The sequence below is a fragment of the Alligator mississippiensis genome, chromosome 2, assembly GCF_030867095.1.
Source record: "Alligator mississippiensis isolate rAllMis1 chromosome 2, rAllMis1, whole genome shotgun sequence".
Taxonomy (NCBI): Eukaryota; Metazoa; Chordata; order Crocodylia; family Alligatoridae; genus Alligator; species Alligator mississippiensis.
Window position 1 is genome coordinate 237503176 of NC_081825.1, and position 21283 is coordinate 237524458.

The following is a 21283-nucleotide window of genomic DNA, read 5'->3' on the forward strand; positions in this document are numbered from 1 at the left end:
TCTGCCATGTTGGGTGTGGCCGCCAGGCGGGCGCCGCCGCATTGAGTGCGTTGACGTGCGGGGGCCGAGGGGAGTGGTACGCACTTCCGGTCCCGCTTGCGGTGACGCTCTTCCTCGCCCGGCCACTCTCTGTGGTTCGGAGGAGGCGGGTGATGAGGGGTTAGAGGTGCTGCTTGGCGGGGCGGTTCCAGTTCGGGCGAGGCGGGAGGGTCCGGGAAGGGTCGTCCGGGTTCTCGCCCGGCCGCGCCCGCTGCTGCTGCTACTGCACGCGAGAGGCGCGGGGTGTTGCTGCACCAGTATCCTGCTGGGACCAGCGCCGGAGGCTCCTGGCTAGAGGGTCTGGTTCCCCCTCCCCCCACCAGGGCTGCATTTGGGTCGGGAAGGAATTTTCCCCGTGATTAGATTGGCACGGCGGGGGTTGGGGTGTTGGTTGCCTTTCCTCTGTAGCTGGGGGTGGCCCTTTGCCTTGTGCCTCTTGGCATACTTTGACCTCTTTTGCAGCAGCAGGGCGTAGGCTGCCCCGGTCCCCTCCCCTTCTGCGGGGCTGAGGGTGTTGGGTGCGTGTTGTGTCAGGGTTGAGGGCTCTTTTGAGTTCAGGTGGGATGGTTTGGGTAGGGATAATCCTGCCTCAGGCTAGATGAGCTCTGGAGCTCCCTTCCAGCCTCACTTCTCTGTGACTGTAACTTTTCCCGGCCCCACTGTCAAGCCTCCCGGCCAGCAGCTCTGCTTGCAGCCCGGAGAGTCACTTGGGTTAATTCAGTTAAGATTTATGTTTTACTGAGAAGCGTGTGTGATGCATGACATGCAGCGTGTGCTGAGAAGCTGGGATTAACATGTACATTTTATTTCTAGCAGGCAGTTTGGTTTCATGTGATCCAGTGCAGCAACCCTGGGAGCACCAAGCCTTTTAAACAGAATTCAAAATCATTGGAACAGGACCAGCAGGATGGGAAATAGTGCCTTAAAAGCCCACCTGGAGACAGCCCAGAAAACTGGTGTTTTCCAGCTAACAGGAAAGGGACTCTCTGAGGTAATGGACTAGGCTGCATGTGCACGTGATTAATTCTTCTGGAGAGGGACTCCATTCCCGGTCTTTGTGTAATATTAATGCACATGGCACTTCAAAAGCATTTCATGTATCTCTCCATCTGCAGCATATGCTCATGCCATGTGCTGTGCTCTGAGCCAGCAGGATGTCTTTTCCAAGAAGCATTTATGCTTTTAATACATTTGCTTTTAGCATAAAAACAAATTTTGAAACCAGAATATTTAACAGTGAATGCACCAGAAATGATCCTTGTGAGCTTACGGCGGTTGACTTGTAACTAGAGGTGCACTGATACATCGGTCCGATATTGGATCGGCACTGGTATAAAGAAAATTTACTGTATTGGAAATCGGCCATATCAAGCCAATAATTTGGCTGATAAATAGCCTGTGTGCGCACGCAGCTGCAGTGGAAGGGGCAGATCAACGCCTCCCATGGTGAGGGAAGAGTGGGGCTGGGTAGGCGCTGTCCAGCCAGGGGGGAGTGGGCCTGGGACAGAGCTGTGCCTGTCGGATGAGCTGCAGCTGTGGCTGTGCCCTGCCTGCCCCGCCCTGGCTGGACAGCGCTTGACCCAGCTCCACTCCTCCCTCAGTGTGGGGACCTTGATCTGCCCCCCCATGCCCCTCCCCTCCCCCTTCTCCTTCCACCACACTAGACTTACCAGCTGGAGGCCGCTCTCCACGCTGCTGGGCTGAGTATCGGAAATCGGATCAGTATTGGCCGATATGCATCCTTAAAAATTGGCTGTTGGTATCGGCTGCAAAAATCTATGCGCATGCCTGCTTATAACTGTGGATGCAAACAAGCAGAACAGTCGAACCTTTCCAAAATGTCACTGTTTGGGGACCCACAATTGTTGCAGGACATGTGTAACAATTGTATTGGCCCCAGATGTCACTGATTGGGAGCTGGTTCATGGGTATGTGAAGTACTGTGGCTTGAACATGAGGGGGTGGGAGTGAGCACCCAGCCCAGCATGTCTCTCAGTAGATGATGAACTGGGGAGGAGTGCTTGCACCCATTTAGGTGTCTCAGGAGTAAGTGATCTGTGGCTGTGAGCATTGTCACTTTTCTGCTTTCTTTTGTTTCTTACACAGACTACTGAAGTTAATTGAACTCATGCTTGGGAAACAACGGAAAGCAGAAAAGTGACATCCTGGGAAAGTGCTTTTGGAGGGGTCAGAGGCATGATGACAGGCTGTGGCTGAGCAGGGAGTAAGGGCACAGCTGGTTGCCAGAAAAATAGTTTTATTGAACATACAGTGTAAGGGAGCTCATTGATTGATTAAAAAGTGCCAACAAAAGGGGGAAAAAGGGGATGTAGCCACATACTAGAGTGGCCAGTTGCAGCAGTGTGGGGGGAGGGGGGGGAGCAATGCACTGTGGGATACTTGACTGACCAGACCCATATCACAGAATGCTTGATGTCCACACGTAACACTGAACCAGTTTTAAATAGCGCTCAATTTTTCCAGGTACACTTTTGAACTATTTCCAGCGAATTTAAATTAGTTTAAACTGGAACGTACATCTATCTGTTTTAGGTTTAACCTGCATTTAAACTCTTCTAAAGGTTTGTGTGTGTCCATTGCTTCTCGGCCTCTTGAAGGCTCAGATCAAGTGTTGTAGGAGACCAGAACATCATCTCATGGATTAAGCTGTATGGAGACATTTGATGGTTCTTGCTATATTGGCTTATTAAAAACAGTTATGCCAGATGTGGTCTGAAGTGGTCAGGGATGAAAGTAAAAAGAAGTGGATTCCACTTAGGCAAGGATAGTGGCAAGATGGAAGAAAATTTTTGTTTTTGTTTATATGTTTACTTGATGGTGGAGGGAAGAAACTAGTAGGATAGAGAAGGTTTTTTTGCTCCTGTCATGTTAAAAATGATGAAGTAATCAATTAGCCATACTTTATTTAAAATTGGGCACAATAAGGAAAACCCACAAAGGAAATGTTTTTTGAGTTTTTATAACCATAGTGTACTGTATCATCCCACGTTGTCCGAGCTAGGAGTTGATTTTTTCTAGGAGTTTGTAAAAGGTCTGCCTTTCTCAGAGATAGTCAAATGCAAAATTATCTTTTAAAATCTGTTTTGGATTGAATTTGATAACTATCACTTTCTGTGGTATTAGTTCACACGATTATTCTACTAAAAAATTAATACCAAAATGTAAATAGCTGAAAGACTTACGCATGAAATTACACTGTCTGGTGTGATGTAATACAGCCTTTAAAACAACTGGTATCTCAACTCTGTCTCTCTTTTATTTATTTATTTGTTCTTTCCTTTGTATTTTCCCACCCAGTTTCCTGAAGACCTGCAGAAGCTAGCAAGCAACTTGAGAACAATAGATTTGTCAAGCAACAAAATTGAGATCTTGACACCAGTGATAGGAAAATTTTCGGTTCTGAAGAGTCTTTCTCTAAACAACAACAAACTGAGTATGACAACTAATTAATAACTTAACGGGTTTCTAAAAGCATAATGAACCAGAATATCTCTATTGTTGATCAGAAGTTAAATTTGATGACAAAATGTAAAGGGGATCTTTGGTCATTTATACTAAAAGTTGTTGGAGGTGCTAGGGTTGTTTTGGATGAGTGATAAAAGTAAAGTATGTGTTTTTTGTTTTGTTTTGTTTTTAATGGATGCAAGGTGCTCTGCCTCATCTCTTAATCAAATTAACATGGGATGGGAAAAACTAAACTCATATTTTACTTCTAAATTTACTGTACGTTTCTTAGAATACATTAGCCAATTAGCTTAATCATGAGAATAATTTTATATTAAAATCATAGAAAATGAGGGTTGCAAGGGACTTCAGGAGGCCATCTAGTCAAACCTCCTGCTTAAAGCAGGATCATCTCCAACTAGGTCATCCCAGCCAAGGTTTTGTCTAGCCAGGCCTTAAAATCCTATGGTATAAAATCCTATCAGAATACTCCTGTGTGGAATACAGCAATGCTAGTCCTGGCTGTTTTTAAATATGGACACTCTTGGTTTTTTTCTAGTTGCTTAGGTTGTTCATAATTTTTTTCTAGCTACTCTACCTGAGGAGCTGTGTAAACTGAAAAAGCTAGACACGTTGCACCTGAATGGCAATCAGCTGAGACAGCTGCCAGCTGGCTTTGGACAACTCTCAGCTCTCAAGACCCTGAGCCTTTCTGGAAATCAGCTTCGGACTGTGCCCACCCAGTTGTGCAGTCTTCGTCATTTGGATGTGGTGGATCTCTCCAAAAACCAGATCCAGAGTGTGCCAGATGCAGTAGAGGAACTGCAGGCCATTGAACTCAATTTGAATCAGAACCAGGTCTGGAAACTGAGGGTTGATAGGCATGTGGACTTGAAGCATGATTATTTCATTCTTAAAGAGCAAGTGTTCCCTACAAATCAGAAAATGGGATACTCGGAAGTTCTAGGGTGAAAGAATTGCTTTTTTGTTTTAAGTATGGTAGTGTAGGTGGGCGCAAGGAAGGATCTGATATCTCTTACTGTCTGGTTTGACTGCAGGATTGTAAGAATGGCCTTTCTTAAAGGACAGGTTTTCTATACGATATTTTTTCTTCAAGAAGAGCAGATAGTTACCTTATGAGAGAAATAATTTGGACACCCCCCATTGTGTTCTTCCACTCCACCAATCCATTTAGCCTTTTATCTTTGTTTCTTAGTAGGTCCCTGTTTTGGGAAGGGTATCCAGATAGTGGTGGCTTGAGGTTCAGAAAATTCCATGGTGAATGAAGCTTGGAATAGAAGGATTTAAGTGTTTACTGACTGTGTAGAACTTCTGGATTCTTTGGCTGTTTAACTTGCCAGACGCCAAGTTGATTTGGAATAGTGTTATCATTGTCACATGAGGACAGTATTAGAAATAAAAGGTAAGCTTTGTTGTTAGGTTCTTTATTTTAGAAATATTCAGTCTTGCTCTTAAGGTTCAATTAAAAAAGCATAACAGGCCCTTTTAAAAATAAAAAAAAATTAATTTGAACTGTCAACAGAACTAGGAAAGTCAGGAAAATAGGAGATTCTTAGTTTATCTCATTACCCCAGTTAATCTATAGCCGTAATTCTCAATCAGGGTACCACAGCACCGCAAGGTGCCATGCAATGTTAGCAGTGCAAGATATACAAACATAATCATGAGATTAAACCCAGATATTTCAAATAAGAGTCCACAGTGTTAACTTTCTGATCTGTTGAGGTCTTTCTAAATTCCTTGCAAGAGAAGAGTTGCTTTAATATTTTTTTTTTTCTGTAGTCAAAAATGAAATGAAAACTAAGAGCTGACATTTTGAGGGTTCCTTGAGTCTAAAAGCATTGAGAACTATTGGTCTATAGAATAAGCAGTAGCACTTTTGGTGTGGCTTGTATTTGGATAATTCAACATCAGATTGTTAAATAATAGTTTGCAAAACACTGCTTGGTATACAAGTAAATAATTAATTAACAGTATTTAATTTAAACTTCTTTTACTCTCTCCTTTGCTACCCAACAGATTTCCCAAATTTCTGTGCAGATCTCTCACTGTCCACGACTCAAGGTTCTGCGTTTAGAAGAGAACTGTCTAGAACTCAGCATGCTTCCTCAGAGCATCCTCAGTGATTCCCAAATCTCACTGCTTGCAGTTGAGGGCAATCTCTTTGAAATCAAGAAGCTCAGAGAACTGGAGGGCTATGACAAGGTTTGTAGTTAAAAATCCAGTGAATGCCATTCACCTCCCCTGTTCCAAAAATGTATTCTCAGAATATGGGGTGGGGGAGGTGAGGGCTGTCCTGTTAATTATGCTGCTGGATGAGAGCTCAGACAGTCCATTGGTTTTAGCAAGGACAATCTTTGGGGATGACCTATCTTCCTTTTGAGCTTAATAGACCATAACAAAGGACCTGTTTGTGGGTGTCACAGGAACAGGTTGTAAGATGCATGTCTTGAGTGGTCTTCTTTTTTTATGCCTCAGAGAGACTTATCCCTTCAGATCTGGCATACATCAAACTGCACTGTAGCATGCATTTAAGCCAGTTTATTTTTAAGTTACAGTAGTCTTAACCCAGTAATTAGGTGATGCCAGAAAGGATACAGCATAGTCTGGAGACTGAAAGCTACAATTTTAACACAGTGGTAGTAGTGAAATGGAGCAATAGTGATATTTCTAGTTAGTGCTAAGTTTGAGCATTATTTATTTGGGTTTCCTGACACAGGAAGCTGAAACTAGGGGGCATCAAGTTTGGAAAAATGGAAGGGGAGGGGAGGGCTTTAGTTGTTTAATTGACCTCAGATTTTATAGCTTTTTCCTTGGAAAGAATTTGGGTTGTGTGATTTTGTGTGTAATATAATTTTCTGCACAATGGTTGTACTATAGAATTTCTTATAACAGAGTGTATTAGTCCTGTTGCTGCTTTCATTTTTATTGCAGGAAATTTGACTCTCATAAGTCCTTACCTGTACCAGGTAGTCTTGTAGATAAAGTTAACCTTGTAGATAAAATTGGGGGGGGGGAATTGGAGTGACTTAAACTTTTGAGTGCACATTTTTTTTTTATCTCAGACATGTAGATCTCCTGATTTGCATTGTCTGGGTGACAGAACAAGTTTGCAACCAGTTGCCTATAGAAGGGAGAGGTGTTGTCACTTCAATGGAAGGAGCTTTGATGCTTTCAGATAATTGTCATTAAAATAATATTGCTTTGTACCTGATAGTATAATACTTGGTCTCTGCAACACTGAATATTGTTTTGGCAAGGAGCCTGCAGGTTGTATTTATTCATGTACAGATTCCTTAGAAAAATTATGACTACAACTTCCTTGCTAAGTAAATGAGATATTGCTCTTGGTGTTCACCATCAATAAAATCTGCACATGGCATCTCTCTAATCTGTTAGTCTAAGGACAAGGTATTATGGAGCTTTTCTGATGTTCATATGGGGTTTTTTTTAACTTGAAGAAACAATGATGGTCACTGCTATCCAAGCAAGCTGTTTACCTGTTACCTCAAACTGTATTGTTTGGAATGACCATGTTAACTATGGTAGGGTTAGAATGCTGCAACCATGCTGGTCTAAGAAATAAACAAAAATCAGGACTTTCTTACTGAACCAACTGCACAGTTAGGAGAGATGTTAGGCAAGCTCCTAACTATGGCAGTCCTCATGTTGGGCACTTTATGCTTAAAAACTTGTCTAATATCTCTTCCCAGCTATATAGAATTGATCCAGAAATAGCCAAGAAATCCCTCTGCCTCTTACAAATTGACTGATTTATTTTTTTTGTGTATCCATACTTTCTTCTTTCAGAACAAACAACTTGATCTCTTCTCTGTGTTTTTTTAGTATATGGAGCGGTTCACAGCTACAAAGAAGAAGTTTGCGTGATAGTTTGCCATTCCGGGTTTGTCACCAGAAAGAAGAAGGCAGCAAGTGAAGCAGTGTAATCAGCAATGCTGGCTGCCTGGCAGGAGAGGACTTCCAAGACTGGAGATAAGACTGACCATATTAGCTTCACACTGAAATGATAGGTTGTTGCCAAGGATGCTTCAAACAAATATGGGCATTGAACTGGTAAATCTGCCTAAAGGCTGGTTTCCACTTCTGGGCTATTATAGCTTTCAGTTCACTTTATTCTCCTTTTTCAGGGCACACAATGACTTTAGCAGGAGATAAGGGGAATGCAATTCTCACTGGTGGCTGAGCTCAGGTGTTGGTCATAAGTTTTTTTTACACAATAATTATTAATTCCCCTTTCAGGTGTTGCTTTAGGTTAGTTGAGCTACTTCTGTTGAAACACTTGTGTGGGAATGAGCTGAAGTTCTACTACCAACACAACTCCAAAGTGGCATACTTGCTGTAAATGTCTACTGGTATGGATAAAGCTAACTTTCACATGTCATAACACTTCTTAAAATTGTGTACACTTTATGAAGCACAAAGAGTTAATGCAGTTAATTTATTTAAAGTATTTTATATTAATTGCTTTTTAAAATCAAATGATGTCTCTAGCATTCTTTTCTGTCATTTAAACTGTTGTAGAGATTCTCTTCTACCTAATAGAATTGCACTATGGTTCCTTTCTTCTTAAGCAGTATTTAATGATTACTTGACAGATTCTCAATATCTTTAGTAAAATATACTTTGCCAGAAAAGTTGATATCCTTGCACTGATTTAATACTTTCTGCAGAGCCATGTCAAGTTTTTTCTTCACCTTTTTACAGCTGCCTTACTACCAAAAGCACTCGGCAAGAACTTGCAATTGTATGTAACTGGCACTAAAATGATAGCTATGCATTTGCTTATTTTAGTAAAACCCTTTAAAAAAAACTATATGTCTTAATTCCATTTGAAATCTCCCACTTCAATGCATGTTTTTTACAAACTTATCTATAAGCCCTTTTTATTGAAGGGTACTTGTTTTTGTGTTTTACCCAATCTTGAAGGAAGCCTACACCTAAAACTGACAAAATAGACATGCTTTTCAAAAAGAGAAAACGATTGGTAGATATTAACTGTAGCTTGAGTAGCAAGTAACTAACTGCTATTGCATGTAGAAACAGAAGTGGTATTCCATCAAAGCACATTTTTCATAGTAAGACATTAATATTACTTCTGCAGCTGTGAACTAGTTGCACTTAAAGGGAGGGACAGGCACAGTGCAAATGATGGGCAATATTTAAGTCCTCTCAGAAGCCTGTTAAATAAGGTTAGTTAGGAATTAAAAAATGCATAGAAAGTTAAAACAGCAGTGAACTTCAGTTAATCTTGCTTGGATAGGTGGGTAGACTGAAATGTAATTGGTAGTCATCTTTAAAAAAAAAAAAAAAAAAAAGTCAGGTGCTACCATGAATTCCCTGCCCTTTAAAGCTTAGAATACGCACTAATTTTTCAGGAGTGCCTCACTAAGGGGAAATTTGAGCACTGTCCTTGTATGATTTATTCCAAGCGTGAATTAGTATCTAATCAGTGTTCCCTGAAATCCACATTCCCTTCCATCTTAAGTATGTGCTACCAGTGCTGTAGCTTAAAGGGACAAAATTCATACTGTCCTTTAACAAGGAAAATTGCTTGCTCTCAGTGTAAAACTATTAAGAAGCAAACTTGAAGTATGAAAGGCAATGGAGAGAATAGTACTAGCTATGTATTTTATGAAATAATAAAAGTTCTACAAGCACTAGTGATAAAAGGTTGTTGGGTGACAAGTACGTAACTGCTGTAACTCATGTAAAAAAAACTCATTTAATTAATCTGCAGGTAGATTGGAAAAACTCAGCGTTAATTGGGGTGAATCGAGTCTTACCATACCAGTACTATTAGGGTTAAATACAGAAGCTACAGCTGAAATACTGTACAACTCCCCCTCCAGCCCCTTTTAAAAATAAGTGCATGTAATTCAAGCAAGCTGTTAACTTCAGGTAAGTAGGAGGTAGTTTCATTGCTTGGTGCAGAGGTGGTGAGGGGCATGTTGGTGCAGCAGATAGCCTGCAGGCTAGCCCCACTCCATTCAGCTGGCCCATGGGGCCAAAACTGGGCATCATTGCTCTTTTAACTGTCTAACTTATAATTGCAGCTGTTCATGCTGAGACAAAGAGGATTACTTATGCAGGAGAAAATGGGTAAGAGGACAGCCCATCATTCCTTAACTTTCTTCATAAAATTATGAACAAGGAATCTTAAATGTAGTTGATCACAGAGGATAAGAAAATAGATTAATCTCTTTGGTCAGAAAAACAGCATGTCAATAAGTGAAGCAACTGCCATCTTCTCTACTGCTCAGCAGTTCAGTCCAGTAGCTACTTGACTCATACATGTCAATTTTGGAGGAATAAGTGTGGCTCTGAAGCACAGCGGAGTTCTTTTAACATTCATTATGTCATATATAGATGATAGTCAGAAAACACTCAAGCAAGCCTCTTTTCAGGTATATTCTACTTTAAGTATTATCACAGAGAGCTGTAGTGTTAATGCTAGCACCCCCATAGGCTAGTGGAGGGTTGTTTGTTTGTTTTTGCCAGAAAAGCTGTGAGAATCCCTCTTCAATTAATATAGCTGCAACCACATGAAAAAGTTTTCAAGTAGCAGAACTTAGTAGCATAAATATAAATAACTCATTTTCTGGCAATTTCACATAAATACTTTTCCTACAGGAGGCAAGAGAAAGCTATCTTATTATAAAGGCAAACAGCCCTTCTCATAAGTTTGGAGATACTTGAAGAATTTCTAGGTATGCTACCTGCTGTTGAAAAAAAGTCCAGCCCTAGACTTATGTACATCCTTGTATTACAGTAGCATATACTGCATTATCTTAATAAGAGTATTTACTCTATATGGGTGCCTCAGGTCATTCTTCCCCTACCCCACTCTTTGACCCACTTCACTTATCCTTTTTTCATTGCTCTGCAGCTACTTTACAGTCATACATTTACCCATAAAAATATTTAACCAATATGTTGCTATTTTAGCTGTGACACCACCTCAAGTGCTAACTGTGGCTTGTAGGGCAAACAACTCTGCAGTGGGAATATCGAGGGGAGAGTTAGTTATGCACTCTTGTGCTCTCACCTTACCTCAGTTTTTTCACACCATTTTTCTTTTTTAATGAAGCTACTTATTGTCTCTGCATTTGTTGTTACATCAACAAACTTTGCAAACTAGAATTGCATTAGAAATCCACTAAAACAGTATACTATTTTGCAATTATTTTAAGTCATGCAGCTGTGTGGATCACTTCCAAGGATGTATAGGAAGGCAGGTAAGTTATTAGGCATCATCTGAACTGCATCATTTGTTATGCATGCATCTTCATCAAGCAAGTAAATAGAATGGTTTAGCTCTGCTTCATCATTGTATAACAAACCTTTGAGGATGTGGAGGCAGATATTTTGTTTAAGTAACCACAGCCAGCTACAGCTGTGCAAAAGCATCTTAAAACAAGAATCATGCGAGACAGGAAAAGGAGTGAGACCTTGGGAATTGGTTCTGCCAAGTTTTCCCAAAGGTAAGATGATTAAAGTTCTGTATTTTGTCATACATAATGGCTTAATGATGCAAACCAACCATAAAAGAAGTTTAATTCTGTATGCTATTCAGAATTGTACTTAACATAAAAAGAAAATATGCACATAAATAACTTTTATTCTATCTAGTACATACGATGAAATTTTATTACAATTTAGGCCAGCAAAAATGAGAAGCAAACCATTGGTGTGTAGATAGCTTTGACACATCAGTGCCCTAACCCCTTCAAGGCCCCAGTTCTGTACAACATGAAAACACTGATATTCTGTTAGTTAATCAAGCTGTATCCATGTGCTGTCACATTGGCACAAGGGTTGTACAGTAATTAGGTCCCAGGTGAGCTGTATAAACACAAGCAGTGTCACATGGGAAACTGTTTTAACCTGCAATATTACATTTTTGTGCATCACTGATGGTACTAGTCTTCATAGCTAACATATTCAGTTTCTGTAACAGCAGCATGGGAAGTCAAACAGGTAAAAAAAAAAAATTTTTTTCAGTAGTGGGGGATGGGAGGGGAAAAGGGAAGTAGAGTATTCCAAAGGAATCATAGAAGAAGTTCTAGGACAGGGGTGCTCAACCCCTGGCCTACAGGTTAGATCCAGCTCACAGGTACACAGGGAATCCTGTGATCTGTGGCCCTGCACTAAAGAAACTATTGAGTTTCCTATCCCGAGCAGAACATAATTGCTGAAGTGAACAAAAGCCCAAAATGTTGTTTACATGAAATGTTTTGGGTTTTTTTCCAACTAACAGACTTACAGTGGAGGGGGGGGGAGGATCTTAGGTATTCAAATCCCTTTAACAAATAAAGCAACACAAATACAAAAAAACCCAACACTTTCCCATGCGCTGTTTAAGAGCTTGTAGGAGCCTGCAGTATTTCTGAGTACTACTTTGCTACCCATGTGGGCATCCTTCCAGCTCTATCAGAAGTCAACATACAACCACAAGAAGTATCCATTATCAGTGAAAATTGGCATCATGAACCAAGCTAATACTAGATTTTCCATAGTGTTTTATCTAGCCTTCTAGTTACATCTCGCTTTCATTTTTCATGGCCAGGATTTGTTTGCAGCAAGATGTCCCTGAAGTGGCTTAAAAAATGCTAGTTAGAGTATGTTATATACCTAATATTTGGTTAATGTGTGACCAAAATTACCCATCTTGTGACATTTTTGCACATTAGGTTTAGCCCAGAATTTTCTAAAGGCTGCAAATACTCAATTACTGGAAAAAGCATTTCGTATGAAATCCTCAAGTGACTTGTGCAGAACCTTCCCTTTCCCGCAAAGTGCTAGCACTGAATATCACAGCTTAGGTTACATATAGCATCCACTTCTTCAGTCTATGAATGATTTATAACAGCTTTCTCTACTACTGAAACAATCCACTTGTGGTTTTAAACTTTTAGGAGAACACTGGGAAGAGCAGATTAAATGCATTTGCAAAACAATCTGTTCATAGGAAGAACAAATCCCTTTCCAACCCAGCTAGCTACTCCTCTATTACAGAAAAACTGGAACGTTCTGGTTGTAAGCCACTTGGATTTGGTTCATTTCCCACTATACGTTTTAAAGGCTGATCACTAAGCTGGTTTATTACAGCAGAACTAGAGCAAGCAAATTGTTCCCAGAACAAGGGAGAAAAGAAAAGTAGTTCATGAAATATTTGTTCTTTCAAGAAACATTGCTACAAACTAAAGATTTAAAATGTTAGTCACTTATTGTAAATTTGTTGCCAAGTAACAATTCAGCCTGATTATACTCCAAAAAGCAGTTGCGACTGTGACAGCTATTACCTATCATTTAGGTTAGGTGGGAAGATAACACATACATACTTCAGTAGGATGACTTCTTACACAGGCTTTAAAAAGAACAAGTCTGTCAGACTTCAGAAGATATTTCTTCCATTATAATGATTCAGAGATTTAAAAAGCTGCCCCAGAGCCACTGCAGGGGAACAAAAGCCTTTATATAAACCCGATTGAGATTTTTGATACAGCACTGGATTACATTTGACACAGATGTATACAAGTACAAGATGTCTGCTTTACTATGTATTCAGTCTAAAGTCCCTCTTGTGAGCTCAGATAGTTCTATTCATTTTGAAGTTGTCCAAAGCTTTATGGCTACTTAAAAAAAGTTGTGATATAATTGCTAGGAAAAAAAATGCAGCAGAAGTTGCTAACCATGCCATTTATTTTTTCCTTAATGTAAAGTGATGGATTAAAGCCTGTGTACCCCTCCAATTTAATTTAACATTACAATTTGTGTTTAAATATGTATTAAAGCCCTCAACCTAAATGTAGTAGCCACTGGACTATAACTTGTTAAATCTGGTAGTTCAAACTTAGCCCCCCAGAACCTTTCATAAATTGCTTGGAAGTTAAACTGACCACCTGCAAAACTATGGATTAGCCTGCTAAATTAAGGAATACCAGACATAAGAATCAAGCCCTTATTTTAGTGAGGGTAGACAACTGAGGTAATTCAAAAGAACATAAAGCATATGAAGTGCCCTGTCCAACCTTTCCACAAGTGTTAACTCATGTTACACCACCATTTTCCCCCAAATGGAACAGAACAGTTTGTGCAGTGGAAGGGATGAGGAATATATTAAGAACAAAAAAAGGTGGGGGGGAACCAAACCAAAAACCGAAAGCTGTGAAAGCAAGCCCTGCACAGGCCGAATTAAAATTAGATTAAAACAGGATCAATTCTTCTCTAGGAAGAGTGAACTAGGTTGGCAACTTTGCTGGAGAAGTCAAAGCCAAGTCTGAATACAAGGCCAAGAAAAGGGAAACCCTAATGAAGCAGCTTCCTTTTCACTCTTCACAGCCCTTTTTATTCTGAGATACAGGAAGTTTCACAGATCCATGAAAATGGTGGCTTGCAGCTGGAGAAAGATATTGGACAATGGCAGCAGGCTTTAGCTATCAATGAGTTTCTTGGCTCTGACATTGGCATGCTCAATGCGATCTTTGTTGGTATCCGCCTGAAACATAAAAAGCATGTTTAAGAACAACAGGCAACTGGAAGACTTTATGCCAAGCAAAATTAACATACTAAATTCAAAGTCCACCCCTACCCCATAGGCTGGTCCACAGAACTGCGCTGTGCTACTATTTGGATTCGTAGAAGGGAAATGGGAAGCCTTTGTTGTTGACGACTCAGTAGTGGCTTGTAGTTTTGCAAAAGGGCAGAAAGATTGTATTAGTTCTCTTTCATCACTCTAGCCATCCTCTTGAGGCTTTAGAGGAGCTGGGAGAAATTATATAGGGAAATCTGACAAGGATTTTCCTCTAAGCTTACTTCAGTGACTAGTAAGGTAAGTGGCTTTCCACAATACTTTGTTTCTCTGATAGCAGCTGAGGTAGGATAGGGTTTAGGAAATAATTTTGCAAGAACTTCACTGTTTAAAAACATACTTTTTTCATATTAGGGGCTTGGACTCTATAAACCAATTAAAAAAACCCACAAGCTAAAAGTCACTGTCAGATGACACAAGTTTAATCTAACCTAACCACCTGGATTTAAAAACAAAACAAAAACCCCAAAAAACAAACCACACCACACACACAAGCCAAAGTGTTACAATCAGCGAGGCCTACAAGGAGCCCATGAAATTCTATAGTCCAGAAGATACTTAGACATCCAAATCAGGATTTAAAGTGTTGGGTCTCCAAAAAGTTGTTCTAGCCTCACTGTCCAGCCATTGGTTTTTGTTCTGACCATCTCAAATTAAAGAAACACTTTTAGGTTTTATAAATAACTAATCTTTCCCCAAACAGACAGTAAACAGGTCATTGCCATAAGACAGCTCCTTCATGTCTCACTGAAGGACAAACCTTTCCTGTTCCTAGCTATTTTAAAACACTTTTTGAACTAGCCATGTTTTTGACCACCAGTCAGAGCTGCATACTGGCAATACTGCCAAAACTTATACTACAGGTATAAAGCAGGGAACGTGGAGAGTTGTATTTACTGTTAGCCACATTATATTGAACCAGGTTGACTGGTGTTTTTTTAATTCTTCCCTGGGTACAAAACCTGTAATTGGTGTAAGTCACCTTCGTATTTCTTCTTGTACTATTAAGACCCTTTGGTTGTGGTTAAGGACTTTCAGGTTCCCTTCTTGCTAGCTAGCAATCAAGCTGCAAGCAATTATCAGCTTCCCTTTTCAGTTTATTTTATATATTTGTGTGTAATATTATTATTACTTTTGTTTCCCTTTTTAGCTAGCATGGATTTTAAAGGGTGAAATCCATCACTTCTTGGTGACTGCTGAACTGGAGTGCAGGGAGAAAGAGGTGGTGCAACTTTAAAGCACCAATTAAGAGCTCAACACCTTCCTATTTTTGGAACACTCAGCTTGCGCCATCCTAACTTGCACCCATAAAAGCTACTAAATGCTTAAAATTCATCATCAGTTCATCTTAATAAGAACATGAGAATTGCCATTTACTGGGTTGGACCATAGGTACATCTTGCTAGTCTCCTGTGTCAGTGGTAAAGACTGGATGCTGAAAAGGGAGAGCGAACCGGGTATAAGCAGGGCTCCCCCTCGCCCTGTTTTTCATTTGCAGCCTCCAGCATTTTTAGGGTCTATGAAATTCTAGTTCTGAGCTTGTGCCCCTCACTCCCATGCTCAACAGCTACTGATACTCCTTTCCTCCAAGAATTTGTTCAATCCTTTTGAATCTGGCTACGCTGCCAGCTTCCACAATGTCTGGTGGCAAGAAGATCCACATCTGAATTACATGCTGTATGAAAAAAGGACTTCCTTTTGTTAGTTTTAAATGCATTACCTACTAGTTTCTTCTTATGACCCCTAGTTCTCATCTTGGTAGAAACAGTAAATAAGACGTCCCCATTTACTTTCTCTTTGCCATTTAGAGAAAATGATGTTTAAAACAACAACAAGAACACACTCAAAAGAGTAATATTGTGTGTTAGAGGACTATGAGCAAGTTTTGTGCATTGCAAAGAAATTGTATTAGAAGTTTCATGCTGCTGCAAGAAAAAACCCCCACTGTAGCAAGTTTCCTCCCAACTTAAGTGTGGATGAACAGCTCTCTAAGCATCCAATTCTACAGTCTGATTGATGTTTGACTCTTGGAAGTACTTCATTTTGATTCATCAGTTAGAACGCTGATCCCAACATTGACAGCACACAGTTTGGAAGTGCATTGTTACAAGTTATAGATTATGTTCAGGGATTGGTAGTAAGAGTTTAGTGTGCTACCATCAAGATGCTTGCAGTGGTAAAATGCATCATAAAGCACAAAGGTAATTCTATTTACTTAAACAGTTCCTTATTATTTATCTTTCCAACTAGGTCAAAAAGGTGAAGGTGGCAGGGACAGGACTCCTTGGCTCTTACCTTCTCATTTATCCGGTCTATCTGCTTGTTCTGTGAATCAATCTCATTGCCCATATCCAAAGCCATGTGTTTTAGATTCCCTAGGATAGTTCCCACCTGAGTCAGATTTTCTTCCATCTCATCCTCTCTGGCATCATTTGTTATCCTATTGATTATCAAGAGAGAAAACTGTTCAGGAACCAAGAAATTGCTTCCCCACCTGAGATTTTATTCTGGGATTGCCCACTAAAAAAAACACACGAGTCATTACAAACTTTATTTCCAAGTCAAGGGGTCTGTAATTATCTAGTACCATGCAATCAACCTTTCAACCTCATTCTTGATTTCATGTTGCTAAAGTGGACACAAAGTTTCACTAAAAGACTCCTCAAAATTCAAAAGGACAATCCTCAGACTAAGCATTACAATAGTAGCTATACATTTAGAAAAATTAGAGCACTGCGCTTTTGATCCTCTCCATCCAGAAACAGGAGAACAGTAATTGGTATTCTCTTTATTTCAAATGCTATGAAAAGTGAAACTATATGGAAGTCATCAAGCAAAAGCAACCCCTTTCTGATCAGCACTAGAACAGAGGTCGGCAGCCCCTGGCACACATGCAGGAACATGGCAGGGCAAGGCCATTTTGTTCAGCATGCCACAGCTAGCCCAGGCTCTGGGCAGCTGCCACCAACCATGGAGCCCAGGCTACTTGCAGCATGTAGCAGAAAGGCTTCAAGTCCTACTACAAGCAGCCTGGGCTCCATGGCTGGCACCTAGGCTGCTTAGCCAGACAGCTGCACCAAGCTCTGGTGCCCCAGCCAGGCTCCACGGTGGCAGCACAGCTGCATGCACACGACCATAGAGCCTGGCTGGGGCTCCAGAGCCTGATGCAGCTGTTTGCAGCCTTCCAGCTGCCTGCCGCAGTTGCCCTGGGCTCTGGGCACCTGTAGCAGGTGGCAGGCAGGCTGCAAACAGTTGCAGCAAGGTCTGGAGCTCTTGCATTGATCCAGGGCAGCAGCAGGTGCATGCAACTCTTGGGGTGCATGTCAGGGATGGGGCTGGGGCAGCACAAAATTGGCCCTTCCCCCACCATCCACCCAGAGGCATGTGTGCACCCATTGCCAGCAACAAGGATTGGGCCCCTTGTGGCTCCCCTGCCACCTGCCTCCAGCATGTCAAATCAAGGCATGTGTGGAGGCTGGTGTGTTTGGCACTCTGGCCAAAAATGTTGCTGACCCCTGCACTAGGTTACATGTCTAGTCACTACTTGAATTCATTTGGGCATGTAGAGATAGACAAACATACCGTGTAACATATCCCCCGCTTGCTCCTCCAGCCGTCTGTTGTTGGTTCTGATTTACACGTCTTGGTTGCTTGGCTACCACATTATCTGTTGTAATCTCTGAACTTTCACCCCAGGTTGTTTTGTATGCCTTGCTAGATTCAAAGTTCTTTGTCCTTACAAGAAAAAAAAAGGTGTTGATTTAGTACAGGAAGTGTTGGCTGCATCCTTCTTGATTTTGTATTTTAAATTTCATTGCAGAACATTTTTTGCCTCCCTGCCTGCCATCTGACACCTTCAGGGAAGGAATTCTACCTGATCAACACATCAAAGAGCTATTCAACACAGCTCACAAAGACACTCTCATGGACCCAAAGGGACAGCCTTCCATCTTCAGCTCCCTCTGTGCAAAAATGAAGTTTATTTCCTACCTATGGGGACTTTTTACCATCTTGTACCATCTACACTTTTCCCAGAAGCCTGACAAAAGAACTTTGATCCCAAAAGCTTGCAGAAAAGGACAATTTTCTTGCCATTTTCCACTAGGTCTAATAAAAAGGGATAATTTTGGAACTAAGAATTCTAGTTTTTTTTGAATGTCCTCCTTGTTTAGGTACACAAGCCAGGGGATTGTTAACTTTTTATAGACCTGGTTCCCCTAAGTCACTTCCACCCTGTCAACATAGAAAGCAGTGAAAGCAATAAAAAAGTGAAAGCACTATAACTTATCCCAATATAACAATTATAAAATCAGTGCAATCAGACAGACCAGAAGCAACAATTGTGACCATCTAGACAAGAGATCAGGCTAATACAGATTGTAAGACTTCCATCAGTGCAGACTGAAATGCTTATACTTGAAAAGAATAAGCTATAACTGACATAAGAGCATTTTAAACTGCATCCACACTTTGTGCTGCACTGGAATAAAGGAGAGAGATTTGGAGATGGGCAAGAGAAAGCAGCCCTTTAATCTAAAGAAGAGCTATTATGAAATCAGGCCTTAAATTTTTTTTTTTCCCCCCAAAAATAAAAGACAACCAACCAAAAACCTCCCTCAGATTTTAATTACTGTTTGCTGTAACAACACTAGGACTGCAGATGAGCAAAGCAGCAAAAAAAAAAAAAACCAAAAAAAAAACAAAACACACAACAACCTATTTTGCATTGGCTATGACCCTGAACAAGTCAGAATGATCAAAAATATCTTTTCAAGAAGCAAACTTGGGAATCCAAATCTGGTCCAAATGAAGAAGTCTACTCCATTTCACAACTTCTCCTTGATTCTGCAATTCATTTAAGGTTTTATGATAGCAGATGCCTATGTCAAACAGAATGGACTTGAGTTATTTGCTACTCCTGGATCAAGGAGTAAATTATGATGTTCAGAAATAGTCTAACTGGTATAAAAAAAACAAAACAAAGACAAACCCTTAATAGAACCATGCATCTTCAACAGAAACAGTGGAAAGAAACTTAAATAAAAACACAGTAACTGGTAACTACCTCCAAACTGAGATGCAGCCCTCCTACAAATCTGATCCCTTTTTGTACTCTGATTCACTTTAAGACGTCCATTCATTCCTATTCATATAAGAAGAAACTCATTTCTGCATGGGGGTGCACATATTAGGTAAAGGGATAATTAACATTTTAGTTCTTCAGTGGGATGGTATAGGGTTCAGAAGGGTAGAGTGTCTCTCAGATCATGCAAGAGTCCAGGAACCATTTTCCTTGATTTGTGGGGCCGACAGAAAAAGCAGCTTCTTCTCAAAACTTACTGTGTTCATTGAAGGAACTTGAGAGGGAGCAAGTCTGCAGTTAACAAATAACAACCTAACCAACATCCTTTAAAAAGCTACTATAGTTACTGAAGAAAGCCAATATGCTCAAGATCTGTAGTGATATACAGTAAAACTCTAGCATTTACAGCCCAGGTTCAGGCAGCTGGATCAGGGTTAACAGGCTGCTATGACTGACCCATTCCCTAGCATATATTCTTGTCTATAAACAAACATCAATATTACAACACAAAAGCAGACACGAGACTTCTTGCATGCATACAGCATGCACATGCAAGTGTACATCCAATTAGAACATCACCTTAGACAGCTGGTTAAGAGTACAGGGTGCCCTTGTCTTAAAATCCACTTTCACCAGTTAATCGAATCCAGCTTCTGGTACTTAGTCTTCATTTTTAGAAAGTAAGTGAGGGTGTTAGGAGAGAATGAGAAAAGAGACAGTAAAGACCAAACAAGCAAACAGTTGTTAGTGACACAGATTTTTCAGAGTACAGCTAAGGTTCCATGTTGGAAGAAAACAAAACAAAACAAAATTATATTTATAAAGCAGTCTTCAAGTGAGGGAAGGAGAAAAAGAGAAGTTATTCCCAGTGATGTATATCTGTGCAAAATCTATCACTCAGTGGAATTTGGGATGAAAGGACTGTACCAAGTGGATTTGAAGAGCTGATAGCTTTTTATCTTCCTCCATTTAATCTATTTCTCACCACACATACCAAAACCTAAGGCACTTCATTAGGTCAGTAATCTTACACAGTTAATATATTTGGAACTGCTACAAAAATGCTTTAAACACAGCATGAGATAGTATTTAACAGAGGATGTGAGTGAAAAGATACCAGCTCACTGCCTATGACTGCAATGAGCAACATATGTGAAACCTAGAAATCTGCCAAGAAGGAAGATATCCAAGTGAAATCATATTTTGAGACAACAACTTTGACCTAAACTACAGGCCAGAGCTATTAATTTCAGATTTATAAAATAAGGTGAACCTTCAGAACTGGAAATAGTTCTCCATTTTAATCTAGAATGGTCACTTAACTTTATGATCTGAATGAGCACAGGCTGTTATCTTGAGGTATTTTAACTTGGAGTTAATCCACCTGATTCACAATCTTTCATATCGGGCTTCTTTTGGCTTTTATCAATGGACCATGAGAATGAAGATTGTATACACAAGTTCATTGGAAGAATATGCATGAGAATTTCTTCTTTCCCCTACCACTACTTTCTTTGTATAGTTTCAACTCAATTACACATTTTTAAATACCAATTAACCTACCTAGAGTCAGCAATGCTCTGCTCTTCACCTCACTTTTTGCTGTAGAACGTTTAAGCAAACAGAAGTGCCATTTAGCCAATTTCAGAAAAAGCCTTTTATTACCTGACACTTTCTAATAGGTTGGTAGCAACACTGATGAACAGATGAAGTATTACAAATGAAACTGGAGAAAGATTAAAACCGATAGACCAAAGCTTATTCCTCTTTTCCTTTCTCTGCTCCCACTGCAGTGTACAACATGCAATTTCCATTAAATGCTAGACCTTTTTCCCCACCTCCACTTAGGAGGATTGGGGGGGGGCCTTCAGCAGAGAAATATTTTGGAGAGGGAATGGTTTTTAGATGCCACCTTCCAATGCAAAGTTATTAGCTTAAAGCAGATTAGCATTCCATTGTGCAAGACGCTATACAAATATGTTAATACCTATCATCATCCAAAAAGTCAAGATAACAAATGGTTACTACAGGCACGTTTTAGCTACTAGTATATGAAGAGTACT

The 21283-nt window shown here is 40.2% G+C and overlaps 2 protein-coding genes across 10 annotated transcripts in view; one reads left to right on the forward strand and one right to left on the reverse strand.

Moving 5' to 3' along the window:
• The first annotated feature begins 55 nt into the window (after positions 1–55).
• Positions 56–8180, forward strand: LRRC57 (leucine rich repeat containing 57). 6 transcript variants are annotated; one of them, XM_059722949.1, is made up of 6 exons: positions 56–76; positions 853–1030; positions 3358–3493; positions 4094–4362; positions 5545–5730; positions 7372–8180. In XM_059722949.1, exons 2-6 carry the CDS (start codon positions 947–949, stop codon positions 7411–7413), a joined length of 717 nt encoding a protein of 238 aa, XP_059578932.1. In that variant the 5' UTR covers positions 56–76; positions 853–946; the 3' UTR covers positions 7414–8180. The 6 variants fall into 6 exon arrangements, with proteins under 6 accessions (XP_059578932.1, XP_006258553.1, XP_019352051.1 ...); XM_006258491.4 differs by lacking the exon at positions 56–76 and adding an exon at positions 77–166; XM_019496506.2 differs by lacking the exon at positions 56–76 and adding an exon at positions 83–166 and having other exon boundaries at positions 856–1030.
• A 2903-nt stretch (positions 8181–11083) lies between these two features.
• SNAP23 (synaptosome associated protein 23) overlaps positions 11084–21283 on the reverse strand; it is a 32805-nt gene continuing 22605 nt past the window's right edge. For all 4 annotated transcript variants that reach the window (XM_019496509.2, XM_019496510.2, XM_014595523.3 and 1 more), the window contains exons 6-8: positions 17720–17872; positions 16433–16577; positions 11084–14044 (exon numbers count right to left, since the gene is read on the reverse strand). In XM_019496509.2, the coding sequence (XP_019352054.1) occupies positions 13979–14044; positions 16433–16577; positions 17720–17872 (364 nt within the window). In that variant the 3' untranslated portion in view covers positions 11084–13978. The remainder of the gene's footprint in view (positions 14045–16432; positions 16578–17719; positions 17873–21283) is intronic.

Bases quoted from the DNA above. Each gene is read 5' to 3' on its own strand.
- LRRC57 (XM_059722949.1), top strand. From the start codon at position 947: ATGGGAAATAGTGCCTTAAAAGCCCACCTGGAGACAGCCCAGAAAACT. The intron at 3,494-4,093 runs GTATGACAACTA...ATTTTTTTCTAG, and splicing joins TCTAAACAACAACAAACTGA to CTACTCTACCTGAGGAGCTG. The intron at 4,363-5,544 runs GTCTGGAAACTG...GCTACCCAACAG, and splicing joins TCAATTTGAATCAGAACCAG to ATTTCCCAAATTTCTGTGCA.